This window comes from Lampetra planeri, chromosome 15 (assembly GCF_965212315.1).
Source record: "Lampetra planeri chromosome 15, kcLamPlan1.2.h2, whole genome shotgun sequence".
Taxonomy (NCBI): Eukaryota; Metazoa; Chordata; class Hyperoartia; order Petromyzontiformes; family Petromyzontidae; genus Lampetra; species Lampetra planeri.
In genome coordinates, this window is record NC_136121.1 from 12,381,675 (window position 1) to 12,409,575 (window position 27,901).

The 27,901-nt window shown below is 43.8% G+C and overlaps 1 protein-coding gene and 1 non-coding gene across 5 annotated transcripts in view; one reads left to right on the plus strand and one right to left on the minus strand.

Moving 5' to 3' along the window:
* Positions 1 to 18,178, minus strand: part of LOC144722736 (kelch-like protein 5) — a 64,125-nt gene extending 45,947 nt beyond the window's left edge. Inside the window, exons 1-2 of one of the 4 annotated variants that reach the window (XM_078601093.1) lie at positions 18,012 to 18,178; positions 4,410 to 4,795 (exon numbers count right to left, since the gene is read on the minus strand). In XM_078601093.1, coding sequence (XP_078457219.1) covers positions 4,410 to 4,738 — 329 coding nt within the window. In that variant the 5' untranslated portion in view covers positions 4,739 to 4,795; positions 18,012 to 18,178. The remainder of the gene's footprint in view (positions 1 to 4,409; positions 4,796 to 18,011) is intronic. The other 3 variants (XM_078601091.1, XM_078601094.1, XM_078601095.1) reach the window with 3 other exon arrangements.
* Positions 18,179 to 21,701: 3,523 nt separating this feature from the next.
* On the plus strand, positions 21,702 to 21,774 carry TRNAV-CAC (transfer RNA valine (anticodon CAC)). Its single transcript has one exon. It is a non-coding gene; the product is annotated as a tRNA-Val (tRNA).
* The last annotated feature ends 6,127 nt before the right edge of the window (positions 21,775 to 27,901 follow it).

The following is a 27,901-nucleotide window of genomic DNA, read 5'->3' on the forward strand; positions in this document are numbered from 1 at the left end:
GTCACAGCCCTCTAGTAGCCTATAACAACTTTGGATGCAGGCTCAAAACACAGATTAGCTTCCAGAAATCTGATGGCAATTTCATCATAGGCCTAGGAGGTAATGTAACTGTTGTAAACTATACGAAGCATTACCCTAAAATGTTATACAATGTACATTACACATTTAATTTTCTACAGCTGAACGAATCCATTACATTAAAAACCGTAACGTGTAGGTTTTAAAGGGCTTCTTCAGTTCTTGAATGCATTAATGAATAAAATACAAATTTGGGACAACTTTTTTTAATTGCATCAGAAAGACAAACCCATCAATTCACACACCTCTGAACCTCCCCATCTAAATAAAAGAACATACCCCCCCCACCGTCTTCTTTCCCAGATTACACCTAAAAATGTACAGCAATCTTTTGAGAATTGGTCATATTTTTTACATCGGATTGGCAAATGGTTTATATAAAATTGCTTTAACATTCCAGCCAGTAAGTACCTGCTGGTCGAACATAAGCTAGTTTGCAAACATCAGGTGGACAATACCTGTGCATGCCTGCTACCAAGTCATGAAGGTGCTATGAAAGTGAACATTGAAACCCTCTTAATGTCCAAGGTTGTTAAAGTGCAAAGGAAAAAAAAATCTAAATCCAAACAACAAAAATCCATAGTACCGTCATTACATAGACTAATAAATTATTGAATCCCCATCCAGATATTATGTCGCACAAAGATATATTGCAGCTCACAAGGCTCCCGTTCCTTAATTTAAATTACACCTGGACCGAAGCCCAATTATCATTCACCATCTATAATACGCAGTTGCCAATTAGCAAGCTGCTGCTGCTGCATGCATACAGCCAAAAACGGAAACGGAATTCCCGACCAGTTTTAATATTATACCTGTACATAGTCCACATTTAAAAAAATCGCGACAGTACCATGCCAAATTAAAAAAAAAATTGACATTTCGCTATTACAACTGATCAAATGGTATTGCAATACAAAACGTACGTAAAAATGTACAAAACCACAAACACACACACCACGTTTCTCCCCAGAGCGTAACACCAAAACGGCTTTCCGTGCTTATTTTATTTTAAGCAGCGTGACGTCCGGCTGGACACGGCGTCCCACCAACACAGACTTGCGCCGTCTGAAAAAGGGGAAGCCATGTGAGAATGAAACGACTGGCCAGCAAATGTCAGCCACGCTCCTGGCGTGCATACAGCAGGGGCATCGAGTCGAGAGGAGACGTAGGAGACCGATCCTGGCGGGGCAGGGATGTGCCGGTGGCAACCTGGGCCCCGTGGGTGGGCACAGCCAATGCAAACTGCACGAAATTGCCTGCTAGGGATCCACCTGCGTAACAGCCGCTCAAAAAAATGGCACGGGACGAGTATATTTTTTATATATACACACACAATCAAAATGTGGAAAATGAACACATATTGTTCGTAGGAAATGTTACATTTCGATTTAAAGCTTTCCTGACTGCAGGGATTCATCTTCTTGGTTCTTTCAGTAAAGTCATGTAGAAGGGAAATAATAAAACAACAAAACATAATAAAATACAATTCTCACGACGTTTCAGCCACAACGCAAGCAGCCGTCCTCAGGTGAAGAACAGGTCTGTCGGAAAGACAGCGTCTGAATTTTATTATGTTTTATTTTTATTATTTTATTATTTCCCTTCTACGTGACTTTACCGAAAGAACCAAGAGGAAATGTTACATTTGCTTTGTTTGCGCTGCAACACAGCTTTGCGCATCCATATTTTTCTCAGGGCTGAATCTCAAACAATAAAAATACTGGCTTGTGTAACAATTCTGCACGGATAGTCGTTGCTGCGGTGCTTGTATGCAGTGGGGCGTTAATGAAGCGGCAAGAAAATTTATTTTGCGGGACTTGCTTCACCTCCGTTCTGATACAATTTATTCCGTCCGTCAAACTTGTCAAATTAATTATTCCTCCCCACGCACTGCTACCCCCCACCCAAACTGCACGTGCTCACCCTTTTTATCGGTCCACAAACGATCTCACCCCGCACGTACACATACGAACAAAGCATTAACAGACTGTGGGAGCAAGTGCTGTTAAAGCGAGCATCTATGAAGGTCGGCGTGGCACACGAGTGAGTGGGTGGCCAGCACCACGCCCAGCCACCTTTGTTCCCCCAAGTGACAATGTTTACACACCGCACCAGGTATTCATTTGAGGCCGAGTAGACCTAGGGGAGGCTCAGGACCTGGTTAGATAATCGTCACCTGGCATTGGCCGTGAGCGGGAATTGAACTCCCGGGGCTTGCCAGGTTCGTAGCACAGCATGCAGAGCGCTCTGCTGCCACTCCACGCGCGCTGGGGCTCACGCGTATTGCACGCGGGAGGCCGGTCCGATACAGAAGGCTGGCCGTGCATGGAGAGGGCCCAGGAGACGTGCCAGACATCCCCTTCGAGGCTCCCATCGGACAAGCCGCGCGCGGTGCAGCAAAAGACTGAATTATTTATCACAAGTAAACCACGGTTTTTACGCAGGACATGTTTGGATGAGGCTCAATAGCACGAGTTTTAAATATGATCAAGGGACACAACATGCTTAAGCATGCTTCAAGCAGCGTTTTCGTATAAGTGATAAAGGTGACGCTGGCACCCAACAGCTCCACTTCATTAAAGTGTGGTAAAAACGTTATGCGAGCAGCTTTCATAGCATGTAATTTGACAGTACATGTTTAGACGAGGCTTAAAGTATTGTATTTTATCAAATAATACTACAGCTTGACTCTCCATATTATGCATTAAAGTATAAACCTGGGCTTCAAAGTAAACCCTAATATTTGTGTAAAGTAAAAGCTTAGTCAATGAAAATAAACCTTTACATTACGAGACCTCCTTTACCAGTGGCAAAATATAGTAATAGGTTTTTACCCTTTCAATTGGTACAAAACTGACACCTTTATACAAGGGATCATGTTTGCAATAACCACAACACAAGCAGTCAAAATGAAAACAAAAAGAAACAACTCTGATAATGATATGCACTGCCCTTGAAGTTGATTGGTCCACACCCGAGACAGCTTTTCTTAGAGCCTAGTCTCCATTGGTGTTGGACCTGAGGACGCCAAAAGGCGTCAGTTTTTGTACCAGTTGAAAGGGTAAAAACTTTTACTAAAATAAACCTTGTGATATTGTTATGGGACTATTTAATCACGGAACTTGGGTAAAACTCACGTGCGGTTTTACAGCTGTGCAACCATTTCTTTAGGACCGCTTTGTTTAGTTTGTCAAATCCGACACCGATTAGCATGGTTGGCTACATACGATGCGAAAGGAGTTCAAACATAGATAACGAAACCTGCTCATGTGCAGTAAGCAAGATGTGTTATTTTCTTTGAACCGATCTACGTGACTTTACCGAAAGACCCAAAGAATAAACCATGGCTTGTAAGCAATTATCTACACATTTTAGAAAAACGTGAGAAGCGGCAACACATTGGTTGGCGAACCTGGTGACCAGAGTTTGTGACGGCTAACATCGGTGACGAGCAATTATCGTCTCCCGAGGTGCCGGGCAACAAAACCAACATCACCAATACCTGACGAGCAGAGTGAAGCATAGTCAAACATCGCCCACCCCCCCCCCAGGACAACATTATGGATAAAACTATAAATATTGACAACAGTACAACTAAATTAATATTATCTTCACAAACCGACAGGCAAGATGAGCCAAAAACAAAATGACAAATGCTTTGCAACTAATATTTCAAAGAAAATTCGCATCCAGGTATTAAAATCGAAGGGAGCAAATCTTGACACGACCATCCAGGAGTTGACGGCCTTGGCCAATAAACTTGGTGCTTACCCTCGCGAAACTCATGTGTTTGCACCTGCACAGCCAAGAATTGAAATGAGAGACTCAGAGCAGCCGATCGGTGGATAAGCCAAAAAAAAGTATGAAAAAAATAGTTTTTACCCCAAGCCAAAAAAGGCTTCCCCAGTGGCAGAGCATGGGGGTTGGCATGGATCCTAGTGCAAGAATTGAGAAAAAAAAATTGCACCACCCGTGTCATTCCCCCACCCCTTTATTAGCACAACATACAAGACCCTCCAGCTCGGTGTTCTTCATTGCAAGGCCAGTAAGGCCACCTGGCGGCCCCCAGTGGCCTCGAGTGCTGACCCCCGACAATACACAACATTTGAAAAACACCCTTTGTAGGCGGTGTGGCGACCTCACACTGGGATGTCTTATCGGGGAAAGTGAAAGTTAGTGGAGAACATCGCTCCAGCTTGTGGGGGACACCGCTTTCAAGTTTCACCGTCTGCACTCTCGACAGCCACGCGCTGCAGGGAGGGGGGGGGGGTCCGATCCCTTTGCGCACGAGCGAAAAATGCAAGAATAGGAGGGAGAGATGTAGTTACCGGGGAACAGGCTCCCAAGTGCCCTCCATGGAGAGCGCGAGGAGGGTCGGCAACTTTTCCACACGACTCTCCGGTCCGCGCACCACCGCCTTGGGCTCCGCACGGTCACCTACGCCGCGGTAGCGGCACAGCATCCTGCGGGCGAAGCAGCGAAGCAGCCAGCGCTGGACGGGCCAGGGCCTGGCGTCCGCGCTCGTCGCCGAGGTGGCGGCGGTGGCGGCGCTTCCCCCGTGGCCGGTGGTGCTTGTCGGGCCGGTGGGCCCAGGGGTGGCAGCGGCGCGATCCACGCGATCGTGCTCTGACTCGGAGTAGCCCGATGCTGCGCGCATGCCGTGCGCCCGCGCTTACTGCCGCCCGCACCCCACACAGAGGGGCATCACCACTTTCTGGAGGAGCACACAACCGGAGGGACTTTTTTCTTTCTTTCCTCCCCCATCTACAGATGGTCCCTGCAGGTTAATTTTTTTTGGTCGAATGACCTTTAGGTGTCTGGCCTGGCATTACCACTACCAGGAAAGAGAGAAAAGCACAACCGATCCCAAGAGGCCTAACATTTGCACGGTACAATGAAAGTCGGCATGGTACGATACACTTTAACATAATTTCAACATGCGCAGGAGCAGAACACCTTATTAGTGTACGTGTCCGCCAAAAACACATTTCTAAATCGTAAGCAATCTTTTGGGGATTGTATTTGGCTCAACGGTTTGGTGTTTTAGTCCAATAATTACAAATTGCTCCAAATTCATGCCACAAAAAATTCAAATGTATTTTCATGCAACACAAAGCTCCACATGGTACAGTGCTGGACTATAAAAAGAATGTTACATAACAAAATAGCAACTTGCATAAATGTTTCAGCAGCCAGTGCCATGCTCGAGCACAAATGTTATCAGAATATTTTATAGTAAGGGCGAGCTAAATTTAGGCAGATGGTAGTAAAGACTACCTCAACCTAATCTCCCCGGATCTTCCTGAACCGCAAATGTGGGCCCTGTTGATGGTCGTCATTCCCTGCGGTTTGATCCTCCGACCTCATTCATCCTCCTAAGAATTTCCCCCCCCACCCAGTCTGGGGATTGTGCGGGTGAGGAGTTGCAATCTGCCACTCGTCTGCCAACTCCTCACCAATATCAGCCCCAACGCCTTCCCTCACACACGGCAGCGCAGAGTATCGATTTTCCTCCCAACAGCGTCAATAAGGCCGCTTTCCTACACGAGCAGTCAATTGTGCCGCATGACTCTCACAACAATAACAGAGAGTGGTGGCCTCATGAATCAAACACGGTCTGCCAACAGACACGGATGAATCTCTGCAAGTGCAGAAAAGTGGATTTTGATTCGTCGTGTAAATTCAGGAGAACACAATTTGCGCCGAACGTCCATCGTGCATTGCTCGGGCAGGGCACTTCAACACAAGGGATGATAGCAGTGGGTCAAGACGAGTGGCAAGCCACAGAATGGAACACATCCGAGAGGACGGTGCAACGCAAAATCAGCTCCTCTTGCAGGTGCCAGTTGGTTTGTTACACACAGGACTGAGGAGATGGGAACGACTTGGGAAGGAATGCATCCAGCAGTGGGTTGACAAACGACACGTCTTATCGTGCCATTTTTCAAATATGAAACCCGTTACTTAAAAAAGGTTCACATATAGGAGTGTTTCAATCTACTTACACTACAGTATTTTAGAAAGTATTTACAAAACGCCAGTGTTCAGTCGCAAATGCCATGTTTCAAAATGTAATGCCACTAAAGAGGCTGTGGCTAAAATATTACTTTGAAAAGCATTTGTAGAATAAGCAACTGTATTTAGTCTGAAGATTTAAAAATTTTAAATGATAACTTGGTGTGAAATATCATTTGTGCTGTAATTGATAAATGCAGTTCTTTGTAGCATACACTTGAATACAGGATGGAATACAGATTCGTTTTCATTTCCTAAAAATAAAGTATCGATGGATGTGCTGTTAATTGTATTTATGGCGGTGTAGTACTTCAAGGCCAAATGATGGGGGTCGATGCAACAATATTCTTTCATTGCAGTAGCTATCAGACCACAGCATCGACCACATCCCACGGGACGGTATATTACTCTAGACAGGTGGTGTTCCAAAGGACCCTGGGGTAACTCAATTAAACTTGTGCGGCATCTAACGGTTTGAACATTTTCCTGGGCAAAACGTGCTTCAGGAGCCAACTGTAAGCAATCAGTTAAAAAAAACCTATTTGTGACTGGAACGCGAGTTGCATATGCAAGGAGACATTTCAGGTGGGCAAACAGTCTTCGTTTAAGTTCACCCACCTGCCTCGACGGAATTGGCAGTGGAAGCACAACAATACCCCACATGGACACGATGCTTCTTCGCGTAAAAGAGGTGCGGCCCTGCAAGCGATTGCTCAAGCCACTGCTGACGGAAGGCCCTCCCCCACCTTGGGAGGGAACTCGAGGGCACCCCCAACTGGATGGTCATTTTGGCCTACAATTCCACACTTAATTTCAAATGTAGTTAACATGCAAGGCTGTAACATCGTGTTTTTTGGTTAACTATAACCGTAGAGAATTAAGGGATTTTTTGGTGGCTGCTAAATTTAATTATACAAAAACACTAAATGCAAGATTTCTAATATGCTGCAGCTTAAAGGGTTTGAAAATTTAATTTGTTTGCTTTTTCGATGCCAAATGATAAAAGTCAGTTAATTGTAAATTTTAGTGTTGTATACGAGGCTTGTAACAACTCACCTCCCTCGTGATGCCATTCAGGAGATGAATGGTATTTATTTTTGTATAATGCTGGATTTCACACCCCTTGTGGCTGCAGGTCATGTGAGCAAATTGACAACTAAATTCAGTTATCATTACCAACCACACAATTCCAGAATGACCATTCAGTCTAATACTAATCTACCCAAGCAGACTTACACTGCAGGGATTTTTGATTTATTAAAAAAAACAGGTTTACATTCGTGTAATAAAAATCAGTTTCTCATTACAACTATCGTTTTTACTCTAGTTTCTATCGCTTCATTGCTGTACTTTAGTTAATTTGCTTAGGTTTGATCATTTTGGCAAGCCAGGTCACTCATGAAAATTAAGACTCCTAGTAATTGGAGTTCTCACCTGAATAAAAACAACCAACTTGACTTCATGCATTATCCTGAGCATCAAGTCATTGTGACACCCTTCCTGGGTAGGGAAAGCCATCCACGGTGGCAGCTTTGACTACAGATATACTAAGAAAAAAATTAAGGTATAGTAAAAAGTCCCTGGGTTGCGGAAGGCCCGACTTTACAGACACGCTCCTATGAATCGTGTAAAAAAAATCATTTTTGCGTTAGTTACACAAGCAGATAGTTCAGCGCGGTGAGGTTGTGGATGAATACGGAACGAGCTGCTCCACCAGAACGCCACCTTCACCGCACCTTACTAGGATTAAGGAAAATGGATTTTTACGCGATTATTTTCATTTTGTAGCATTATGTCATGGTTTTCTACGCTTATAACTATTTTCCCCATGTTTCTATTGCTAATTCCTCCTCATTTTAAGTTATTTCACGAGTTATTTACTGTTTGTACTTAACACAATTACACTTCCATTGTTTGCGATCTCAGTCAACAGCAATCTAAAGTCTAGGCCTGGCCTAATGCACGGTAAAATACCATTTCAGAAGAGACCGCTTTCTGTTAACGATTAATATTTCAAATGTTGTGTGGTATTCATAAATAATTGGATAGTCTTAGGTTTAATTATGGGTAGTTTTAGAGTAGATCGATTAAAATGAAAGAATCATGAGGAAGTGCAGAGCGTATGTACAGCGATACGATACAGTACCGAGAGAAAACGAACTAGGAAAGTTGGGGAGGAATCGAACAACCATTTTCGGCTATGGGATTTTATCTTGATTTTTGGGGAACTGTTTAGTTTCAAGATACGGAAAATTCTGGGTACGGACTTCTCGGGAACTGTGGACTGCCTGTAGTATATTGTACCTGGGAAGAGAGGAATACAATTTAGAGCTGGGATAAGAAATTGATTATTCTACCATTTTTCCCCATTCAATTAAAAAAAAATAAAAAGGTGAGCTTAAAAGCCAGTTTTACACCAAAGTGGTTTAGTGTGCGTAGAAAATGCTTGGGTGTTAAACTTGTTTAAAACTTAAAATGTTTTTTTTTAACTTACAAATATTCAACATAAAATGTTACAAAAAGCAAGTTAATTAGGAGCACAGTAATTAACAAAGCTTGTTCATCTTTAATGTATTAAATCACCATTCAATGTTTATAAAAACCTCCCCACCACCTTGGTCACCATCCTCAAGGTCCGGTACAGACATGCCGTCCACCACACTCCTGCACAGTAACCGATCTCATTGCGTGAGCTCCACGGTGGTCACTCTGGGCCACGTGTCCCTCTCTTTGGCTGCGACTCGGTCACAAGTTATTGCCCATCGTCGCAGTCTTACCCCAAGCCCATATTTACTTTTCCTACTTGGTCAATATTCAATGTCCGATTGTTTTTCTCCCAGTGAAATTCCAAGCATGCACCTCCCCACATGATTTTCAGATGTTGTTCCATTACCTTTGCAATTAAAAAAAATGTAAACGTTATTTGCAATGAACGTACGCGGTACTGTAATTACCCACCTATTATTTTTGGTCCGTTATTCACATTTAATTTATGCAGCTCGCACAAAGCAAAATAGGTTTACAGGGTCAGACATCACATTAGGCCACAATCTGGCAATATCCAAAAATTATATAATACTGTACCATATTTGCAAAAGCAGAAAAAGGCAATTGTTCACCTGGCACAGAAATTCACTCGTTTAAAACATTCTACAATGGCTGTATTCGAAATTGCAGCAAAAAGTAACAATGAAAATCTCGTAGTAACGTCACAGACATTGATGCCCACCGATTGTTATAAACAAAGGGGCGCATGCAGACCTAGCGGAGGGAGTGGGGGGAGAAATGTACCAGGGGAGAGTGTTAAAATGAGATTGCACCAAAATTGTAAAAGGTGTATTTACAAGATGCCCCCACCCCGAGCTAACATGTATCTGGGGCCCCCAAAAATGTCTCAAGGGCCAGGATGTACTGTACACCGTCTCACTGTACCATCCACATGCAAATAATATTAGAAAGGGAAGTCACAACACCACAAGAGCAGATATTTATCACAAAATGCAAATTTTAAATGGATGTTCTGTAGATAATAGCTTACAAATCACTCGAGTTAGCTGTAGAATTTCTAAGAAAAAAAATCTCATCTCCTCTATATTGGTCACAAGATCAAATATTTGCAAGTCAATAATTTTTTTAATTAATCGACAAAAACCCACCTAGAGAGCAGGTGGAATAGCTTTATCCCACCCCCATACCCAAAAGAACATACATTAAAACAGAGAGGTTGGCAAAGTCTGTTAGCAGGAGCAGCACACTAAAAATTGGATACCAAAATGCCACGCGTGTTGGCGCTGGCAATATCTTACGCAAGAGCCAATGTAAACACGGTGCACAAAAATACCCGCAGAAGCAATAAAGTCACAGTATTAGTGCTTAATCTAGCAAAGAAAAAAATAAATCACAGCAGCTTCCGATATCATGCCTTTAATACACACTTAAACGCAACCAAGAGCGTACAACTCTACCAATAAAAAAAATCGCACGAGACAATAACATTTGCCATCTCACTGCCATTACAATTTTCAACAAAAAGGAAGCCACAGTCTTACCCACAATGAAAGCACGCTGGCCGAACAAGTGGGGAGTCTTCGTACAAAAAAACCCACAAGCAAAAAAACCACTGCCGGTCATACAAAAAAGCGAGACTTTAGGGTGCAAGCATTAAAAAAAAATAACAGATTATCTCAGCCGTGCCGCCACAAATTGACCAGAAGAAAATGGCTTGTTCGCCCCGTAAGCTTCCCACGGCAAACAAAGAACGGGGTTGACGCTAGGAGCCCGTCGTCGTCACAGGACTGAACGAGTTGAGCTGCAGGGGAAGATCCCCCCCCCCACGCACTTTCGCCAAAAAAAATTTAGCGCAGCCCAGAGCCCAACAACATAATGCCCACACGACACCTTGGACTGGCAGCTACATGCGCAAGGTCTTACGTGCGCGCACGCGCTTTACACGTGCGTACGTGTGTAACAGCGAACAGCAAGCACTCCACTCGCACGCTGCTCCTGCCGCTCACATGTAAAGGTTCGTACAGTATTGGGAATGCCTACTGTACCTATGGGTTTAACCCTGTCAGTTCACGCTAGGCTTTGCTGGAGAGGGCAATGGCAGCAGTCGCTTAGTTATTTATTTGGCACGCCTCTTATTTCCTTTCTCATCATCAGCCCCCCACGGGCTGTCAGCCTGTTTAATAATAATAAACTCCACGGATGGCAGCCAGAATACAGAAACAAGGACGATGCAGTTTTCCTTCACCAAAATGCGAGAGAAAACATGACCGTCCGTGTGGCTCGGTGGCCTCTGGGTAACATTTGGCAAGTGGCACATCGTGACACAACAACGCTAGCGTCGTTTTGTGCACAACGCAAGTACCCATCGTACGTCACGCATGGGTGGGACAGAAGAATAATAATACTTGAGATTGTCTGCAGGCAAAGACAAGGATGCTGGAGAATGGAACACGTACACAGTAGGACTCCCAATAATTCATCAAGGCCTGAAATGTGCATAATTTGGGAATCTGCGAGAGCGGAGACCGAAAACAGATTTCTGAAACTCTTCCGGGACCAGCTCAACTTCTCCAATAATCCACACAGCGGATTAACAACTTGTGTGCCGCGCCAACCTCATCAGCTGCATATTTTGTGGATTAGAGTCGCGCGGAATATGGAATCCAAGATATGGTCCCCCACTATACCACCAGATTATTGGGGTTGGATCTGCTGTACCTTCTAAGAGCAAAAAAAATAGAGCACAGCAGATAGCATTGCACATTGAATGTTTGCAATGTAGCTTCTATATTTCACGAAATGCAACATTTTGGCTTGACGATCAATATTTTACAGGTGCAACTGTACTGTCTTCATAAACAATATAGAATACATTGCTTAAGCAACCAAAATTAAACCTCTTTACACAGACATGAAAAACCTTTTTAAAACATCCATGCCAGGCAATGTTTTGTTAACCATTGGCCAATACACAGAACAAAATAGACGAAACAGAAAATAAGTCTTCATTTATCCGTCCCTGCACTTTTTTTCCTTACACAACCAATTGGCCACAGCATTCTGGGAGTACATCATATCAGCAGCATCGATTCAGTACAAGCAAACTCTGGACCCCCGTTTTGGTAAAGTGTCTCGTTAGAAGATGCTTGCGTGAAATAATGCTGGTTATCGACCAATTGTTATAACCAAGGATTCTCTCGATAAAGAGTACCTAGTCGACGCTAAATTATACAATACAAAAGCATAAGCGTCGCTGTGCAGAATATAAATTATATAAGCAAAACAAGGTTGGCCAATGGATTGTGCAAGGAGATACTTTTCACCAGCATTGATTCAAGCAAGCCTGGCTCTGCTGATGAGACACTGGTGGTTGAACCTGGTCCAAAGTTTGCTTGCTAAAATTATGCACTCCCAGAAGGCCATGTGGTCAATCGATGTAAGATACTTAATTTGTGGAGAGTTAAGACATTGTCTGCCATTTAAAATTCTAATAATTATTGGAATCTGAAATTATTACACAGTTATGCCATGCATATGCAAAAACAGATGATTCTGCCAAAAAAAAATTGGATTTCCTATCAAGAGAAGGGGGCAACCCCCACATGCAGTGTGGAATTACTACCTGCTATAAAACATACGGATCAAACATTAAAAATAAAAAAAGACCATGAAAGCTGAAGTGTGCAAGGAAGCATTTAGACAAAAGGGGAGGCTTGTGACTTTAAAAAAATACACCACGTTGGTTACAATTACTTAAACCAAGTAGGCTTGAGCATGGTACATCACTAGAATGGATGGCCAGTGGTCGAGGCGAATGATCAAGCGAGAGCCAAGGAGTAAACGCCTCCGATAAGCACGGTTGGCTACGTACGGTGCAAAAGTACATGCTGTACATGCTTTAGATACGCGCCTGAGGACTTCCACTGAAAAAGATGGATATATAAGAGTAGCGCCAGTGCAGGATCTAAAATGGAGTGCTACAAATTGCTAAATAGTGAGGAATCGTGGCAACTTGGGAGGCCTTCATCCAACAGCAGATTGAGCAGCGAATCGCGATGACCGTCATGTTAGTTGTAGCCCAGAATGCCTAGCTAAAGAAGACGTAGAGTTCTTATTGCAGTGCTCATGTACTTGAAAAATAAAAAAAAAAGGTGTTAAGTATACAGTATAATTTACAATATGGACACGCAACGCGAGTGTGGGGTTAAGGCGACACTAAATCAGGTAACGGTGTTAATAATAATAACAATGAATGTGAAATTACGTAAAAGGGAGGGAGGGAGACCTAAATTGGGAACTTATTGTAATTATAGGAAAAAAATCAGGACAATACAATCAGAAGCAGGGGTGGAGAAATAGGCAAATAATGACCTCTCAAAAAAGGAACAATGGTCAAGCCAAATGTATGGTTTAGTTTAAAACTTAAAAGTAAATTAAGCTAAATATGCACACTTAAAAACAAAGGATGAAACAATTACTTGAAGATCAAGTGAAAAAACATTCTTTATTGTACTGAAATACATTGGGTTGCACAATTACAAAAATGTAGACAAATGGGGAAACGTGACAAACAGAATGACGTGAAAACAAACTTGGTAACAATTAATCAAAACGACACATTAAATTACACTGGTCTTTAAAAAAAGAAATGGAAAATAGGTGGCATTTTGGCCAATGGTCCTTCATGGCACATAACAAACAACTTGTATTTTAAAGCAATAATTTGTTCCATAGTCAAAGACTATTGCTTACTTCAGGATAATAAATTATGTCATCCTTTCCTTTTAGGACTGTTTACAAAACACTTACAAATTTCTAATTAGATCTTCCACACAGCTGTACAATGGCAATCACCTTTATATTATTGTGCAAAAGCCCTGCAACAAATACAAAAAAAATCTTAAGTAAACAAAAACATAACATTACAACATGACCACGTCTTCGAACACAATTGTGTTGGCCTAAACGGGTACCTGTTTAAGCAGATATACCTATGCATAATGACACATTTCCAAGCACACAATCTCATCTCTTAACAAAATAGATCCTCCCTTACTGCACTGGCATGTCAGCGGGTTGAGGTTTGGTTTCTTCTACTAGGCGTGAGAGAAATGTAGATTGCTAAAAGGCAGCTAGTGGAACATCTAACAGCAATTCTCACCAAGCGGTGCTCAGACGACTGACATCCACAGCATTGACTTCACCGACCATGGGATAAGTCTGAAGTCTAGCCTGATCAAGAAATAAATTTAAGGCAATGTAATCGAGATCAATGCTGTAACAGCTATGCAGTACACGGCTAATAAACAGGAAAACAAAAAATCGGAGACGATTTCGCATCGCGCGGCAATTTAAGGTGTTGTATTTCAGAAGACATTTATCATTTCCATCCCACATTAATTTACAAGGTAGCAAGAAAACCTCATGAGACAAACACCTGGCTGCTCGTGGAGGTGAGCAAAAATCTTGCACTATTTTAATCTTTCCAAGAACCATTGCAAAAAAACAAAATCACACCAAGCACAGATTTCTATCCAGAGAAGACACAAAACGAGTGCACACGTGTCCTTTATTATGATCAGTAATTAAAAAAACGCAAAGCTGCAAACACTGCACCTAGTACAATGCTTTGGTTGCGATGTCACAACGATTGTACCTCGGCAGTTGAAACATTGGGTGGGTCTATTTAAAAAAAAAAAATGGCATTTCACGCACGGTGAGATGAAGTGTGGGTACCCTCACCTCTTCGAAAAGGCGTCTGGCCAGTGTAGATGAACAGGCCAAAATAACATCCAGGAGGGGTTCCAAAGAGCTCCCTCCAGTGGAGGTCCTTCTGCCAACAGTGGCTACAGCAAGCAGTTGCAGGGCTGCACCTTACAATTACCGCCTGGCTCGGTGCATTGTATCCCCCCCCTCCCATTGCGAATGCAACCTCTGCCCCTTGATAATGAACAATGGATATTAATCAAATAATTAATAGACAAATAAACAAACCCCACGATGTGATTCATATTAGTAGACCTCTGGTCGTGTGTGTCATGTTCCAGGTGGAGACTTAATTGCAATTAAAGTAAATAATTTTCAATTCGAGCACAACTGTTAGGCAGAAACCTCTCCCCTTGCCAAGCTGGAAGGGACGTCCGTTTTGGATCAAAAACAGACGCAAGGCAATATTGAACACGGTGTATAAATACAAATGTCATGAATACTTAGGATACATATTATAATGTACATTGTACATGTCCCCCCCCTTCCCACCCGTACACCGAGTGCGCTCCTGTCAGTGCCAGATGTGAAAAGCCCAATAAAAATGTACGTACATATTGCATAAATATGCAATATATTGTACGCTTCGAAAAAAAGCAACAAAAGTACTATACGCAGGGTGCATAAAAGCTGTAAATTGTAAATATTTCGTGCTTGCCGTTAGTGTCTACAAAATAAAAATGCTGTAAATTTGTATTATTTTTAAATCTATCAACAACCTCACACAAACCCTGATCACACCATCCATGGCTATCCAGCAGTCTAAAATTTGACACCTTTGTCAATAAAGATGTTATAAAACCACACAACAGCAGTGAGAGAATTAAGCAGCAGTAATGAAACAGTGCAAAAACAAAACATCGGCGTATCCTCCTGGTAACGGTTTCTCGCAAACAATTTAATTTCACGCTGCAGTTGTGTACATCTGTTGTAATGTGCAAAGGTCAACCTTTGAAAATGCACTGCTTGTCACACAAGTTTAAAATCAAATGTTCGCTGGAAATATTTAACAAAACAAAAAGAAAAAAAAATCTTTGTCCATGACCAAACCACAAATCACGCTCACCGGTGCCAAACCTTTTCAAACATGCGCCGGCTGACAAACGAATGTTATCGCCACCCAGTATTGGGCTGTGGATTGTGTGGCACCCTGGAAACAGAAGCAATGCGGTCGACTCGACATCCACCGTTGCCAGTAATTGGCTCCCCTGGGAGGGATGGAACTTGGACAGCAGCCAAAAAAACCGGAAAGCAGCATCATCATCATCTCGCGAACAGCCGAGTCCGCGTGACGGCAAGCCTTTGGGCAGAGTGCATTTGCGAATAATAACGGCACACGAGCCCAAGAGCCATCGCCCGTGACATCAAAAACACGCGTGAGCTGCATGACAATACTGCGGGGCTTCGGTGTGCGGATCTGTCATCGTGCCCGAGAATTAAGGCTCAAAACTGGAGCAACAGGAAAGTATCTCAAACACCACGAGGGATGTGGCGTATATACACAGCATTACGATGGTGAATAGGTCCATTGCTGGGCACACCAAGTTGAGATTAAAAAAAAAGTGAAAAACCACACGTACGCCCACCACTGCATTAGTGCTTAAAAATGCATTTAATTAGGTTCTGAATTTTTTAAAATAAATGACCACGTTGTATGAAATAAACATTCATATGAACATTATTTTTGTAGTTGAAAGTACATTTAATCAGGAATTCAGACCATGCAAAACAGAAAAGAATGTTGGCTGCCAATTGTTGTTCTGAGTTTACTGCATTAAGGAGTGGGTAAGTCCAGCAGTTTCACACCATGAACACAAGTTCAATGCCCAGCCACGGCTAACATCAAACCAACAGAACAGTGAAGGCCAAACCCACAACCAATATGGTGTGGCAAGTCCTTCACACAGCAGCGGCTTAACCATTTATTACAATTTTTATTGCACCACATTTCATTTACCAATCTGCTATCTTGAAAAAAATTATATCATGGATTGGTATCTCCACAAGCAGTACAAAGGGGATGGTAAGAATAATTGCACACAGACTGGTCACCATACCTGTATAAAGATGGGAATCTTACATTAAAGAAGGCTTCGTTGAAAAGGATCTTGAAAACAGCAGTAAAACAACGCGTTCTTAGTCGCATCAAGAAGACCACGTGTTCAATATGGTGTATAATAAGCTACAATCAATTTAATCACAACACGAGTATTCCTTGAAGCACACAATTTAGGAGTTTCACATTAGCAAACCCAGCAGATCTATGTTCATGTTTTGTACCACAGCTGCTCTTAAAATCCCAACAGAAATTATAATAAAGTCGTAAAGTCACACGTCCGCCCGATTGCCACCTGGTAGAAATATGGCACGTCACCCCCTCAGGCGTGGGCCCTTCGTAAACACAGCCGGTGCAGCCGCGCAGTGCCGTATGGCCACATCTTCTTCGGAGTTTATATAAAAGAAAGCTACATGGATTGCATAAGAACATCACACCGTGGGTGCCAGCACTCAATTTAAACACAAGCTGGCCACTCTTTCACACACCGTGCCCCCCTTCTCTGTTCAACACCAAACCACCCCTTTGGGCAATAGTGAGAGGGGGAAAATTTTAGTTCTGCCAATGAGAGTTGGTATTGAGACGCAGAGGATACAGTAATGACCACGTTTACTGGACATCTGTGGAAGAGCTTTATAGCTCATCGGATTCCTCCAACATATATTCCGATTTGTCACCGTGCCATAACCATAGAATGGGGGGGGGGGGGGGGTACACAGGGAGTGGGGAGTCTATGGGTCTCTGTGCGAGTCTATGGGTCTCTGTGCGAGTCTATGGGTCTCTGTGCGAGTCTATGGGTCAGGGATCCAACGGTTTACGGTCAGAGCGAGCGCCTCCGATTGGTTGCGGCATCGCGTTTCAAGAGTGGCGGCGGATTCTTTTATTTTTAAAAAATTGGGTGCGCAATTACAATTGCCGTCAATGATTGATACGTCTGTGACAACCAATAAATGGTAATTGCAGTATATTTGCGCTATGAAGGGTCACGGCCCAAACCATCGACTATTATAGCCATCCGCTTTAGGGCACTGTTATTTACAGTGTTGTGTTCCGTTATGTGCGCGTGGACACCACTGCCAAGCGCATCATCGGCAAATAAAGTCGGCAGTATTTCTGTACTGGCAGGTACGCGACTTGCCCTGCGGAAGGCATGGGAAGAAGCGTTCAGGGAGATACGGGACGAGACGCCACATGCCCAAGGGAACGGATATATACCCGGCAGATTTTGGACGGAGGCATACCCAGAGAAACGATGCAAACAAAACACCGAAATGAGAGACCTGCACAAGAGGGGACAAGCCAGGGGGGGGGGGGGGGGGGACAGAACAATATCCATGCGGGACAAGAACAAATAAATAAAAACTCCGCTTCACCCGTAAAACAATTCCGTGCAACACAAAGCTCCTGCGGCCACGGTGGCGCGCGCGGGAATAAGAGGGTGGCGGGTAATGAACACCAAAAGCAAGCGACCGCCAACACCATCACCATCACCACGCAGCCAGTCCCTAGCACCAGCGACGAGCACGGACATGAAGCGAGGAGGATGAGGATGATGATGGTGGTGGTGGCACAGAACGATGCTTACTTGCGCCGTCGCATGGCCGGGATGCCGGTGAAGGGCAGCATGAAAACAGAGGTCGTTACTTCCGGGTTGCGAGCACGTGCTTCCGGGGTCAACTTGCCAGGGTCACGGGGCAAGCGCTTTTATATATTTGAGTTGTCCCAAGTGACTCCCGGTGACAATTATACCTGCTGAGGATTATACGCCCACCCCCTACTCCCCCTTGAGATAATTTAACCCAGACGCACCCATTGAGATTCTGCCTGCTGATTATAACCCCCCATTGAGATCATTTAACCCGGTCGCACCCATTGAGATCATTTAACCCGGTCGCACACATTGGGATTCTACCAGCTGATCATAACCCCCCCATTGAGATCATATGACCAGGTGATTCCCATCGAGATTCCACCCGCCGAGAACCCCCATTGAGATAATTTAACCCGGTCACATCCATTGAGATTCTCGCTTCTGATACCACCCATTGAGATGCTGACTTGGGATCATAACACCCAATGAGATACGATCTGCTGACATCTAATGCGATTGAATGTGCTTTAATTGGCAAGGTGGGGTCTTGTGTTATTTCATGTGCAGTACAATAAACTAGGCTGGTTTCCATCGGCTTTAATTACCTACTTCAACATTAATTCACAGCGTGGAGTTAAAACGGGCAATTTTCAATTTGTGAGATTTTGAGACAATTGACATGCAACCATGGCCAATTAAACTTGGCGGGAGGGGGGGGCTAGGGAAGGGTGAGAGGGGGCGGCTGTGGGTGAGTTGGGGGGGGGTTCCTTTGGGTTCTTTGCGGCGTATTTGCGGTAGTTTGCAGTAATTAGTCAAACCGATCATCGTAAATATGTGTGTATGCAGTGCTTCTCAACCTCATTTGGTTACTTGTACCCCCTTGCTTAATTTCTTTTCAACCCGACAAGACCCCTTTGCCTGACCCAACATGATTTAGAAAAATAAATGTATGACTAAAAGAATCAATATTTTAACCCCTCGCAAGCGAATAAAAACATTTAAAAGGAGGCTCTTCATGCACGGCGTAATTTGTCTGCGCTCGCTGGCTACCCTTGGAAACCACATTGTTTGCGATCAATGAGTTTGGAAAGGTATTTAATATCGTTCGAGGTGACCATATGGATTAACATTTTATCCGAGTTGTTTTATCTTGGCAGATTTTCATACGTGATTATTCACCAACGACTCTCACGCATGCAATAATTTAACAACATTAAACACATTCCTGCGGAGGGAGCTGGTAGGAACGTTGGGTTGCTCGGTCAATGAGCAGGGTCAACGGCGGCGTGCTGTATTCCGCAAATATGCCCGACTGTGAGGGTGGGCACAAGCCGGCGTGAGTAGGTTAAATGTTGAGTTTTATAAGGGCACCACGGGGTGACCAGCCCCCGACGCCTCCCACCCCCACCCAGCCCCTCTCTTCTCGACGGACGGACGGACGGACACAATAATCCCCTGTGGGCTGGTGTAACCAGGAGGTTCCTACCAGTATAAATGACCTCATGTACCCCCTGGGACATTTCCACGTCCCCCAGGGGTCTGCGTACCCCCGGTTGAGAACCACTGTATGTGGAATTTTGCCAACCGTGCTAATCGGTGGTGCGAATCGTGTTTATCATCCAAATTCAAACCAAATATTATTAACCGGGCATCTGTGGTGAGTGAAAAGATCGCTCGTTTACCACCCATTGTGTGGCAACATCTCGAAGCATAAAACCACAGCCACGTGTACCCTAATCACGATCCTTGTTAATTACAATTATTCTTAATTACAATCATTCTGCTGTGCCGCTGGATTCCAATTAAATAAGCATATCCAGGTGGAGCTGTGGCTCTGTGGATTTCGTCCACTTGGGCTATGAACCCGGCGACTTGAGTTCGATTCCCGGCAACGACTAACATCAGTGGCTGGCGGCATCTGAATCAGTCCCCGGGCCCTCCTCCCCCTCCTGCACCAGTGTGGTGAAGTATAGTCCAACCACCAACAACGAGCATTCATCCATGAGCGGATTAACAACAATAAGCATTTCCATACTACACTGCTCATTGTCGAGTATATTGTCTGCCAATCTATTTAGCGATATTCCCCGCAATGATGCTCGCTATTTTGAGTTATGGATTACTATCTAAGTTTTTGTCGAACAACGACTCGTATCTTAAAGAGGAACAGCCGTGCCGATAACATTAGGCACATCACCAGCAGCATTGATTCAAGCGAGCCTGACTGCTGCTGCTGAGACACTGGCTGTCGAAACTGATCCTGAGTCTCCTTCTACTAAATCGATGCCGCTGAAATTATCCACTCCCAGAAGGCAGTAGGGATGTGTAAAAGATTTCTACTATTATTTTTAAATGTGGAGAGACACTATATATTACGGAGACATTACTTATCTTTTGTTTAAATTCCAATCACGATTATTACATATCTACACGTCTAATAATCAACACGACGGGTTAATTTAAGAAGACGTATAACACGTGGTCTGCATTGAAATTCATAAATAATTAGAATTATCCCGCTCAACATTGCTTATTCAATCGGCCTTCTATACTGCGATTAACGAACAGTGTTCTCATCAACAAGGAAGGTTTTAAAAGTGTGTCACTTTAACAAAACGTGCCAATTAGTCACGATTTACAATTTGTACGCAAATTGTACTCAAATTGTAAATGTTGTGGATTGTATTCAAATTGTAAATGTGTATTTAGGGGCCGTCCATAAATGATGTCACGAGATATTGGACAATTTTTGACCCCCCCCCCCCTCGTCACAAAAAGTCAGACCCCCCCCCTCAAATATGACGTCACAAAGCTCTGCCCCCCCAAAAAAAACATATTTCCATTTTGAAAATAAAACGTGCTTCAAATTGCTTTAAACTATTGTCATTGAAGTGCGTATTTAATTTGGCGCTGCACTCTGATGTTGTCGGAGTGTTGTTATAACAATTAGTGTTGTTATAACGATTCTATATTTATTTAAAGTTGTGCATTTTGATGTGACGTCACATTTCTCAACCCCCCCCCCCTTGTCACAAATGTCTGACTCCCCCCCTCCCCCTAGGTGCGTGACGTCATTTATGGACGGTCCCTTACTGGCGAAACGTCGGACTCGAATTGTAAATGTTGTGGGTTTATTCTCCAACACATAACCGGTGTGCTGTACTAGTAACGAATGGGCACGTTCTGTTTACGTGACAAACCCCTAATTGGCTGTGTCGGGTGGTGGCGGGTTTAACGACACATTTATATATTTACACGACCTAACCCAAAAAAATATATTATGGATAATATTGGCCGCGAAAGCCTATGTTTTGAACTTATCGTTAAACATCATACATAAAATAGTGGACGTCTCGAACACATGTTGCCGTTGGGTCATTGCGCGAAACGTCGCCTATTATGTCGTTTTGTTTCCTTCCTTTTTTTTAAGAGCCACGAGGGTAAGTCACGAATGTTGGTAAGCGTGGTGCTCTTCGTTGCCTGTGCGCCAATGCAACCCAACGAGTGTCGCCTGCGTCGTGACTTTACCGAAAAAACCTAAGAGTATGAATCCTTGCAGTCACGAAAGCTTAAAATCTAGAATCGATGTTGTTGGTCGGAGCGATGTCCCAACAGTCAACAACATCGATAACAACGATGGGCTTCCATATAAAGGACGTCTCCTCTCAAGCTCAGCCACGGCAAGTTTCCGTAGTGTAGTGGTTATCACGTTCGCCTCACACGCGAAAGGTCCCCGGTTCGAAACCGGGCGGAAACATTTTTATTTACTATTTTTTTGATCGCGTTTTTTTTTTTAAACATCAATTGCGAGAAGAGGAAACAAAATGGCTTGGCTTGTGGACGCGCTACGCTTTCTTCAGTCCCGACAAATGTTCACGATGCTACGCTACGATTAAATGTATGTGCCACGCGTGAAAATCGACCTCGACCAAAAGTGTGGGCCAAGCGACCGCGTGCAGCTATCGCCATCTGCTGGAATCGAGGCTGTACTTGCAGACGGTGCGTGGACACAATACCACGGGGGTGCATTTGGGCAGCAGCAGCAAGCTTGCAGCAAGCAAGCAGCGCCGATCGAGCGAGCCGAGCTGAGCGAGAGAGACCCGTGCGGTGCATTATGGAGGCCATTAAGTTCTGATGTATGGTTTTGATATGGTCGTGATGTGTGATCTGGGAATAGCCGTACCTCTGACGAATGAAATGCGAATACAAAAGGCCACGGCTGTCTCGCGCCGTGTCCTTCATGCGCACACCGCAGGGAATAAATTGGGTTGGGTCGAGTTCTCTCCTTGGCAAAATTCAGAAAATCCGCGGCCGTGTTTTGTGCATCTAATAGACAGCGCAGCATCATTTGTACGCAGATTCCACCGTGTAAAGATATTAAGGCGATGCGAGAAAATGCGGTGTGTAACCAAATGTGCACCCTGACTCAAAGGCATAAACATCAGGTTTTGGTAACCTCTCTTGATTATTTCTGTATGGAACAGTGCCACCTAAAACAACTAAGCAGACAAACCTATTGATTTCCTCAAAGAGAGAATGCATTCTTTGCCTTTGTTCCATTTTCTCTCTCCTCTGCGTATTAATAATTTATTATTCTGGGGCGGGGGGGGGGGATTTAAAAAAACAGCCTGCCCTGGTAGGCAGTTTAGAGCATAAAAAATAAACCTTTGTCAGCTTCAAACAACCTTCCCAACTGCCCTTGTTACTTTTGTTTTATTGACATGCTTTGTTTGCAATTAAAAAAACATTATTGTAATAAAATTTAACAGCATAATGTATGCGTGTAATACATTTAATTAAAACGTTCGTAACGATATGCAATATACCGACGTGCCTATGGGAACACGTTTTTCATCATTGTGTATTACCTGCTATGACATATGGAACAGAAATATGGACATTGACCAAAACAATGGAACAAAATCTGATATGTGTGCAAAACAGCGTGGAGAGGTGCATGTTTGGAATGACACTGGGACAAGAAGGCACATGCTTGAATAACACAGCAGATTCAAATTAAGAACGTCGTATTGAAGAAAAGTAAGTTGGCATTGGTAGCACATGTCACGAGCATGGATGATGGCTAGTGGTCAAGACGGAGCGGCAGGGGATTGACGATGTGTTGCATCACAATCAATCAAACTTTATTGAATATAGCACCCTTCGCACTAAAATTGTCACAGAGAACTTCAATACAATGCAAGTTACACGCAACAATTCAAAATATATAACGTAGATTATAAAATGCATATTTTGCCAAATTCTGAAAACCGCAAAATACTTCCTTATTAGGTGGTGTTCATGGTTCACTCCACATCAACAAAAGGTCGTACCAGCACACTGCACCATGAACACCCTACACCCAGAGACACGTACCCCACAAAAGCAGACTGAGAATCCTCAAACTCTGACTACGAACCCACAAACCTAGGTTATGAACCCATAAACCTGAACTACAAACCCACAAATCTGAACTAGCAATAGCTCTCTCACAATAGCTTGGGGGGGGTTAATCTATCACTGGGTTCATCACGGCCGATAGGGATGGTGATGATGATCATGCGCTGCACATTGGATATTGTGTCATAAAATACTTTTTTTAATGATGTGCAATAGCAAAATGTGTTTATTGGAGAGACGTGGAGGGCGAACCATCCTTGAGTGTCCTAACGCATGGCCTTTTATCCAAACAAAATCTGGACGAAGATGTCACCACGAGGCTCTACAAAAGAGCACAGGCACAACTTCACAGAGCGAAAGAACAAATACTGCATTTTCAATAAATTGACACCGTTTCCGTGTTATCCCCTTGCCTTGAACTTTATTTACAAAGTGAAAGTTCCCAGTGTGTGGGGTGTTTTCTTCCTCTTCTAAAGGTTGACTGTGTGTTTGTAAATAAAAACAAACGGCTTCCCTGCAAAGGATGGAACACGTGGAAAACTGACTTCACCTACTGGCTGAGCATTGTGCATGCTGTCCAGCGTTCCAGCTGAGCAACCGTGGATCTGCGAGCACCAAAAGTTGTGTAATTCACGCTTCGCATGTTTTTTTTTTAAAGGCGTGTCTGCCCATGACAAATTTGTTTGCTAAAACCAACCTGCCCGCGGGAGCGACTGTACATATCATTTGTTACTCTGGTAAATAGAGATAAATCGATGAAAGCCAGATACTTTTTAATGCAAAAAATGACTTGCCTATTTTTTGTTGCCATTGCACAGAAGACACGGATCATTATGAGCACTGGGATTTTCATTTCATCCCGATAACCAACAACAACAATGTCTCAATTTTGCTAAACACATCTCTGTAGCCCCAAATCTGAAGCCATGCTGTCGAAAGAAATATAGCTTCACCAGTTCCCGTGCATATGTCAAGGTGATTGCACACATGACCAAATACAACTCCACGTCAATCCACTGCTGGATGGGTGACTGCCCATGCCGTGCGGGCGGCAGGCGGTTATTTGACCACACTACACTGCACTGGTGAAGAACACATTTTGACACAGCAGCAACCATGCTTTTGCTTGCGTGGACATTTTCTCGGCAAGAGGCCCTTTTTTGCCAGCAGCGGCATGACCAATAAATTGCAGGGTTGCACCTTTACCTTTGAAAATATTTTTATTTGTAAAAAAAAATCACAAATGCGTTTCTTATTGGCCATACGTAATGTGTCCAATCTATCTTCCATTTGTTTTTCATCGTTACTGTACAGACTGGTAACTGACAACAATAAATATATAGCTGCTGGCTAGAGCCCAGCATGTGGGGCTGGCTGGCGTTCCGTAAACCCACCGGAGTACGACATTTCTAGCGATACCGTAATTACACAGCGCGCTCGGTTTGTGGAAGCCATACATCACGAAAATAAATACAAATTTGCACGACCAGCATTTTAAACCGAAATGAAAATGTTGCCATAGGACAGTGTTGTTTACACACCGCATGCACTCTATGTCATGCCGCTGTTTACATCTGCTAATGCTTTTTTTTGTTATCCGTGATAGCAACAATGAGCGATGTGAGAAACTGATTTTATGGACTCTGCACAATGGTCATTCTGGACCGGTATGGACAGTTCTTTCCCTCCACATGCATTGTGTATGGGTCCATTTGCAGCCGGAGGTTAAGGCTTTTTATTAATGCAGCCCTTCCCCTTGGTTACCACTGCCTGAATCAGAAGGGACCTGCTATGACGTCTGTCTTGCAGATTTTCTTACAAATGAAATGTGCACATACAGTACAGCAGCACTACAGCTGCAATAAGGCTGTATACCCTGTTAAAACAGTAGACACGTTTAGTGTACTCGTCTTCTGTGCATCAATTTACATAAAAATAAAAAAAGATGAAGTGTATTGTTATATGTGTGTATATATAAACAAATGACTGCTGTAACACTCTAACATATGTGTAGAAATGAACACACGTGGGGAGGATAGATGGCGCAGTGATTCACGTGGTTTCCACCACGAACCCAGCAACCTAAGCTCAATTACCGGCCACGGCTAACACGAATCAAACAGCAGAATGAAGTTTTGTAAAACCCCATGAGTGGCACGCTATCGGGAGACTTTCATCCAGGCAGTGGGTTGACAGAAGGATGTTAAATATGATTTATTGTATACACCCAACTGTTTGATTGTAAACTAATGCCATTGGTAACCTAACCATATTCACTGTGGTAAAATATGTTTGCTGATGTCTTGTAAAATTCAAACCAAAATACTCTACCATACAGTAATCGACAAAACCTATTACGAGTAGGAGTTTCAATGGTTTTGCATGAAACTTGAAATGTCATTCTAGATTTGAAGCTTTCGTGACTGCAAGGATTCATACTTTAGGTTTTTTCGGTTAAGTCACGTAGGTAAAAAATAAAATTAAAATTAATAAAAGTAAAATAAAAATCACGACGTTTCGGAGGCAACACAAGCTTCCGTCTTCAGGTGGAACCGTCACAGCACGATTGCTGTATCAAGTAAAGAGGCTTGTTACAGCAATCGTGCTGTGACGGTTCCACCTGAAGACGGAAGCTTGTGTTGCCTCCGAAACGTCGTGATTTTTATTTTACTTTTATTAATTTTAAGTTTATTTTTATGCGGATAAGAAAATTAACAACTACCTCATGAAGTGCTGGATGAGGTAGTTTCTCCAAATACATACATAAGTCTCCGCTTTAAATCTGGCATTTGCAACGAGTTGATAGTAAAAGTGGAACCTGATGTGCGCGCGACAAGCTGCCAGCAGGTGCGTGTCAACAGTTAACCCTTTCCCATTCCGATAACGTACGTCATCCATTCTGTAAAACACATTCCTGCGGAGGGAGCTGATAGGAACGTTGGGTTGCTCGGTCAATGGCCAGGGTTAACGGCGGCGTGGTGTATTCCGCAAATATGCCCGACTGTGAAGGCGGGCTCAAGCCGGCGTGAGTAGGTTAAACGTTGAGTTTTATAAGGGCACCACGGGGTGACCAGCCCCTCCCCACTCAGCCCCAGCCCTCCCACCCCCCACCCAACCCCACCCAGCCCCTCCCCACCCTCCCCTCTCCACCCAGCCCCACCCCTCCCATTTTTGGATGCACGACGGACGGACGGACACAATACTCCCCTGTGGGCTGGTGGAACCAGGTGGTTCCTACCAGTATAACAGATTTTTGCACCAAACGCGCGCTTCGTGACACAATTTCGCCTGCAGTTTGCTTTCTCAGTCTAAGCGCGATGCCGCAATTCACCGCACAACGCGTTAAACATTCCCATACGTGACTCAACAGTGGCCCAGCGATACACATTTGCACTGCCCTAGCAACAGCCCAGTCAGTTTCTGTGGGCGGGCCTCACACCCAACCCCGATGACGCGGTGTTGTTGTTGACATCGGCATGTGGTGGAGATGTGCCCCGTGGCAGGGAGTCCAGAGTTGAACCCGACTGCCAGGGAAACGTGTTGCGGCGGGTGGTATATATATACAGTATGTTTAAATCGATGTGTGTAATTTACAAGTCTGTCACGCCACGCTCTGGATCATGCATACAATTGTGCGAGAGGTTACATCACTAAAATATATAAAACATTGCTTTATTATTATTGTAAATGAACGTGTTGAAACAGGCAAAACATGTTTTAATGTATTAGTCAATGCCCAGTTGGTATGGTTCAGATCGACTAAGACAGGGCTGCGGTAGGGCGGAGGGGGAAGCGATTTATGAGTTACCCCAATATTATCTTCCCATTTCCAGCTATTCATATCAGTGATGACCCTGCGAGTGACAGCTAAGGTTTCAAAATTGGTTGTTTGACGCAATACCATGCAGAATTTGATATAATAATAAAAACCCCATTGCCCTGCAAAGCCGAGCGTGCAGTGGCATCCCACTCGCTGTGCCCTTCTACTGCTGCTGGCACGATTGTCGACGCTGCTGAACCACCTTGACAGCTGCTACAAGTGGTCGCAATGACACACACTGTGGGGGAGGCACGGCGGCCAGGAAGGAGGATTGAGTGCGAGTCAAAGAGGCAGCTATAACGGTGGCTTTTGCTCGTGTGTTGCCCCATGGCGCTTGTGAGACACACCTCGGCTTCGCCGGCAGGTTTTAGAATCTGCTAGGTATGCAAACTCTCTTCTCTGCATGCCCACAAATCGCATTCTTTATGCCAGTGATTCTTAACCTTTACTGCAGCCTTGCACCCCTTTGGTTCTCAATCGTAAAATATATATAGTTATGTTAATACATGCATAGGATTGATTAAACAAAGTAGTTGTACTTAGGTGCCCATGCTTAATTTGTGTTTCGATGATTTACCTTCTGAAAAAATCTGGCCACGTCTCGCACCCCCAGAAAGGGCATCTCGCACCCCCAGTGTGTGCGTGCACCCCAGGTTTAGAAGCA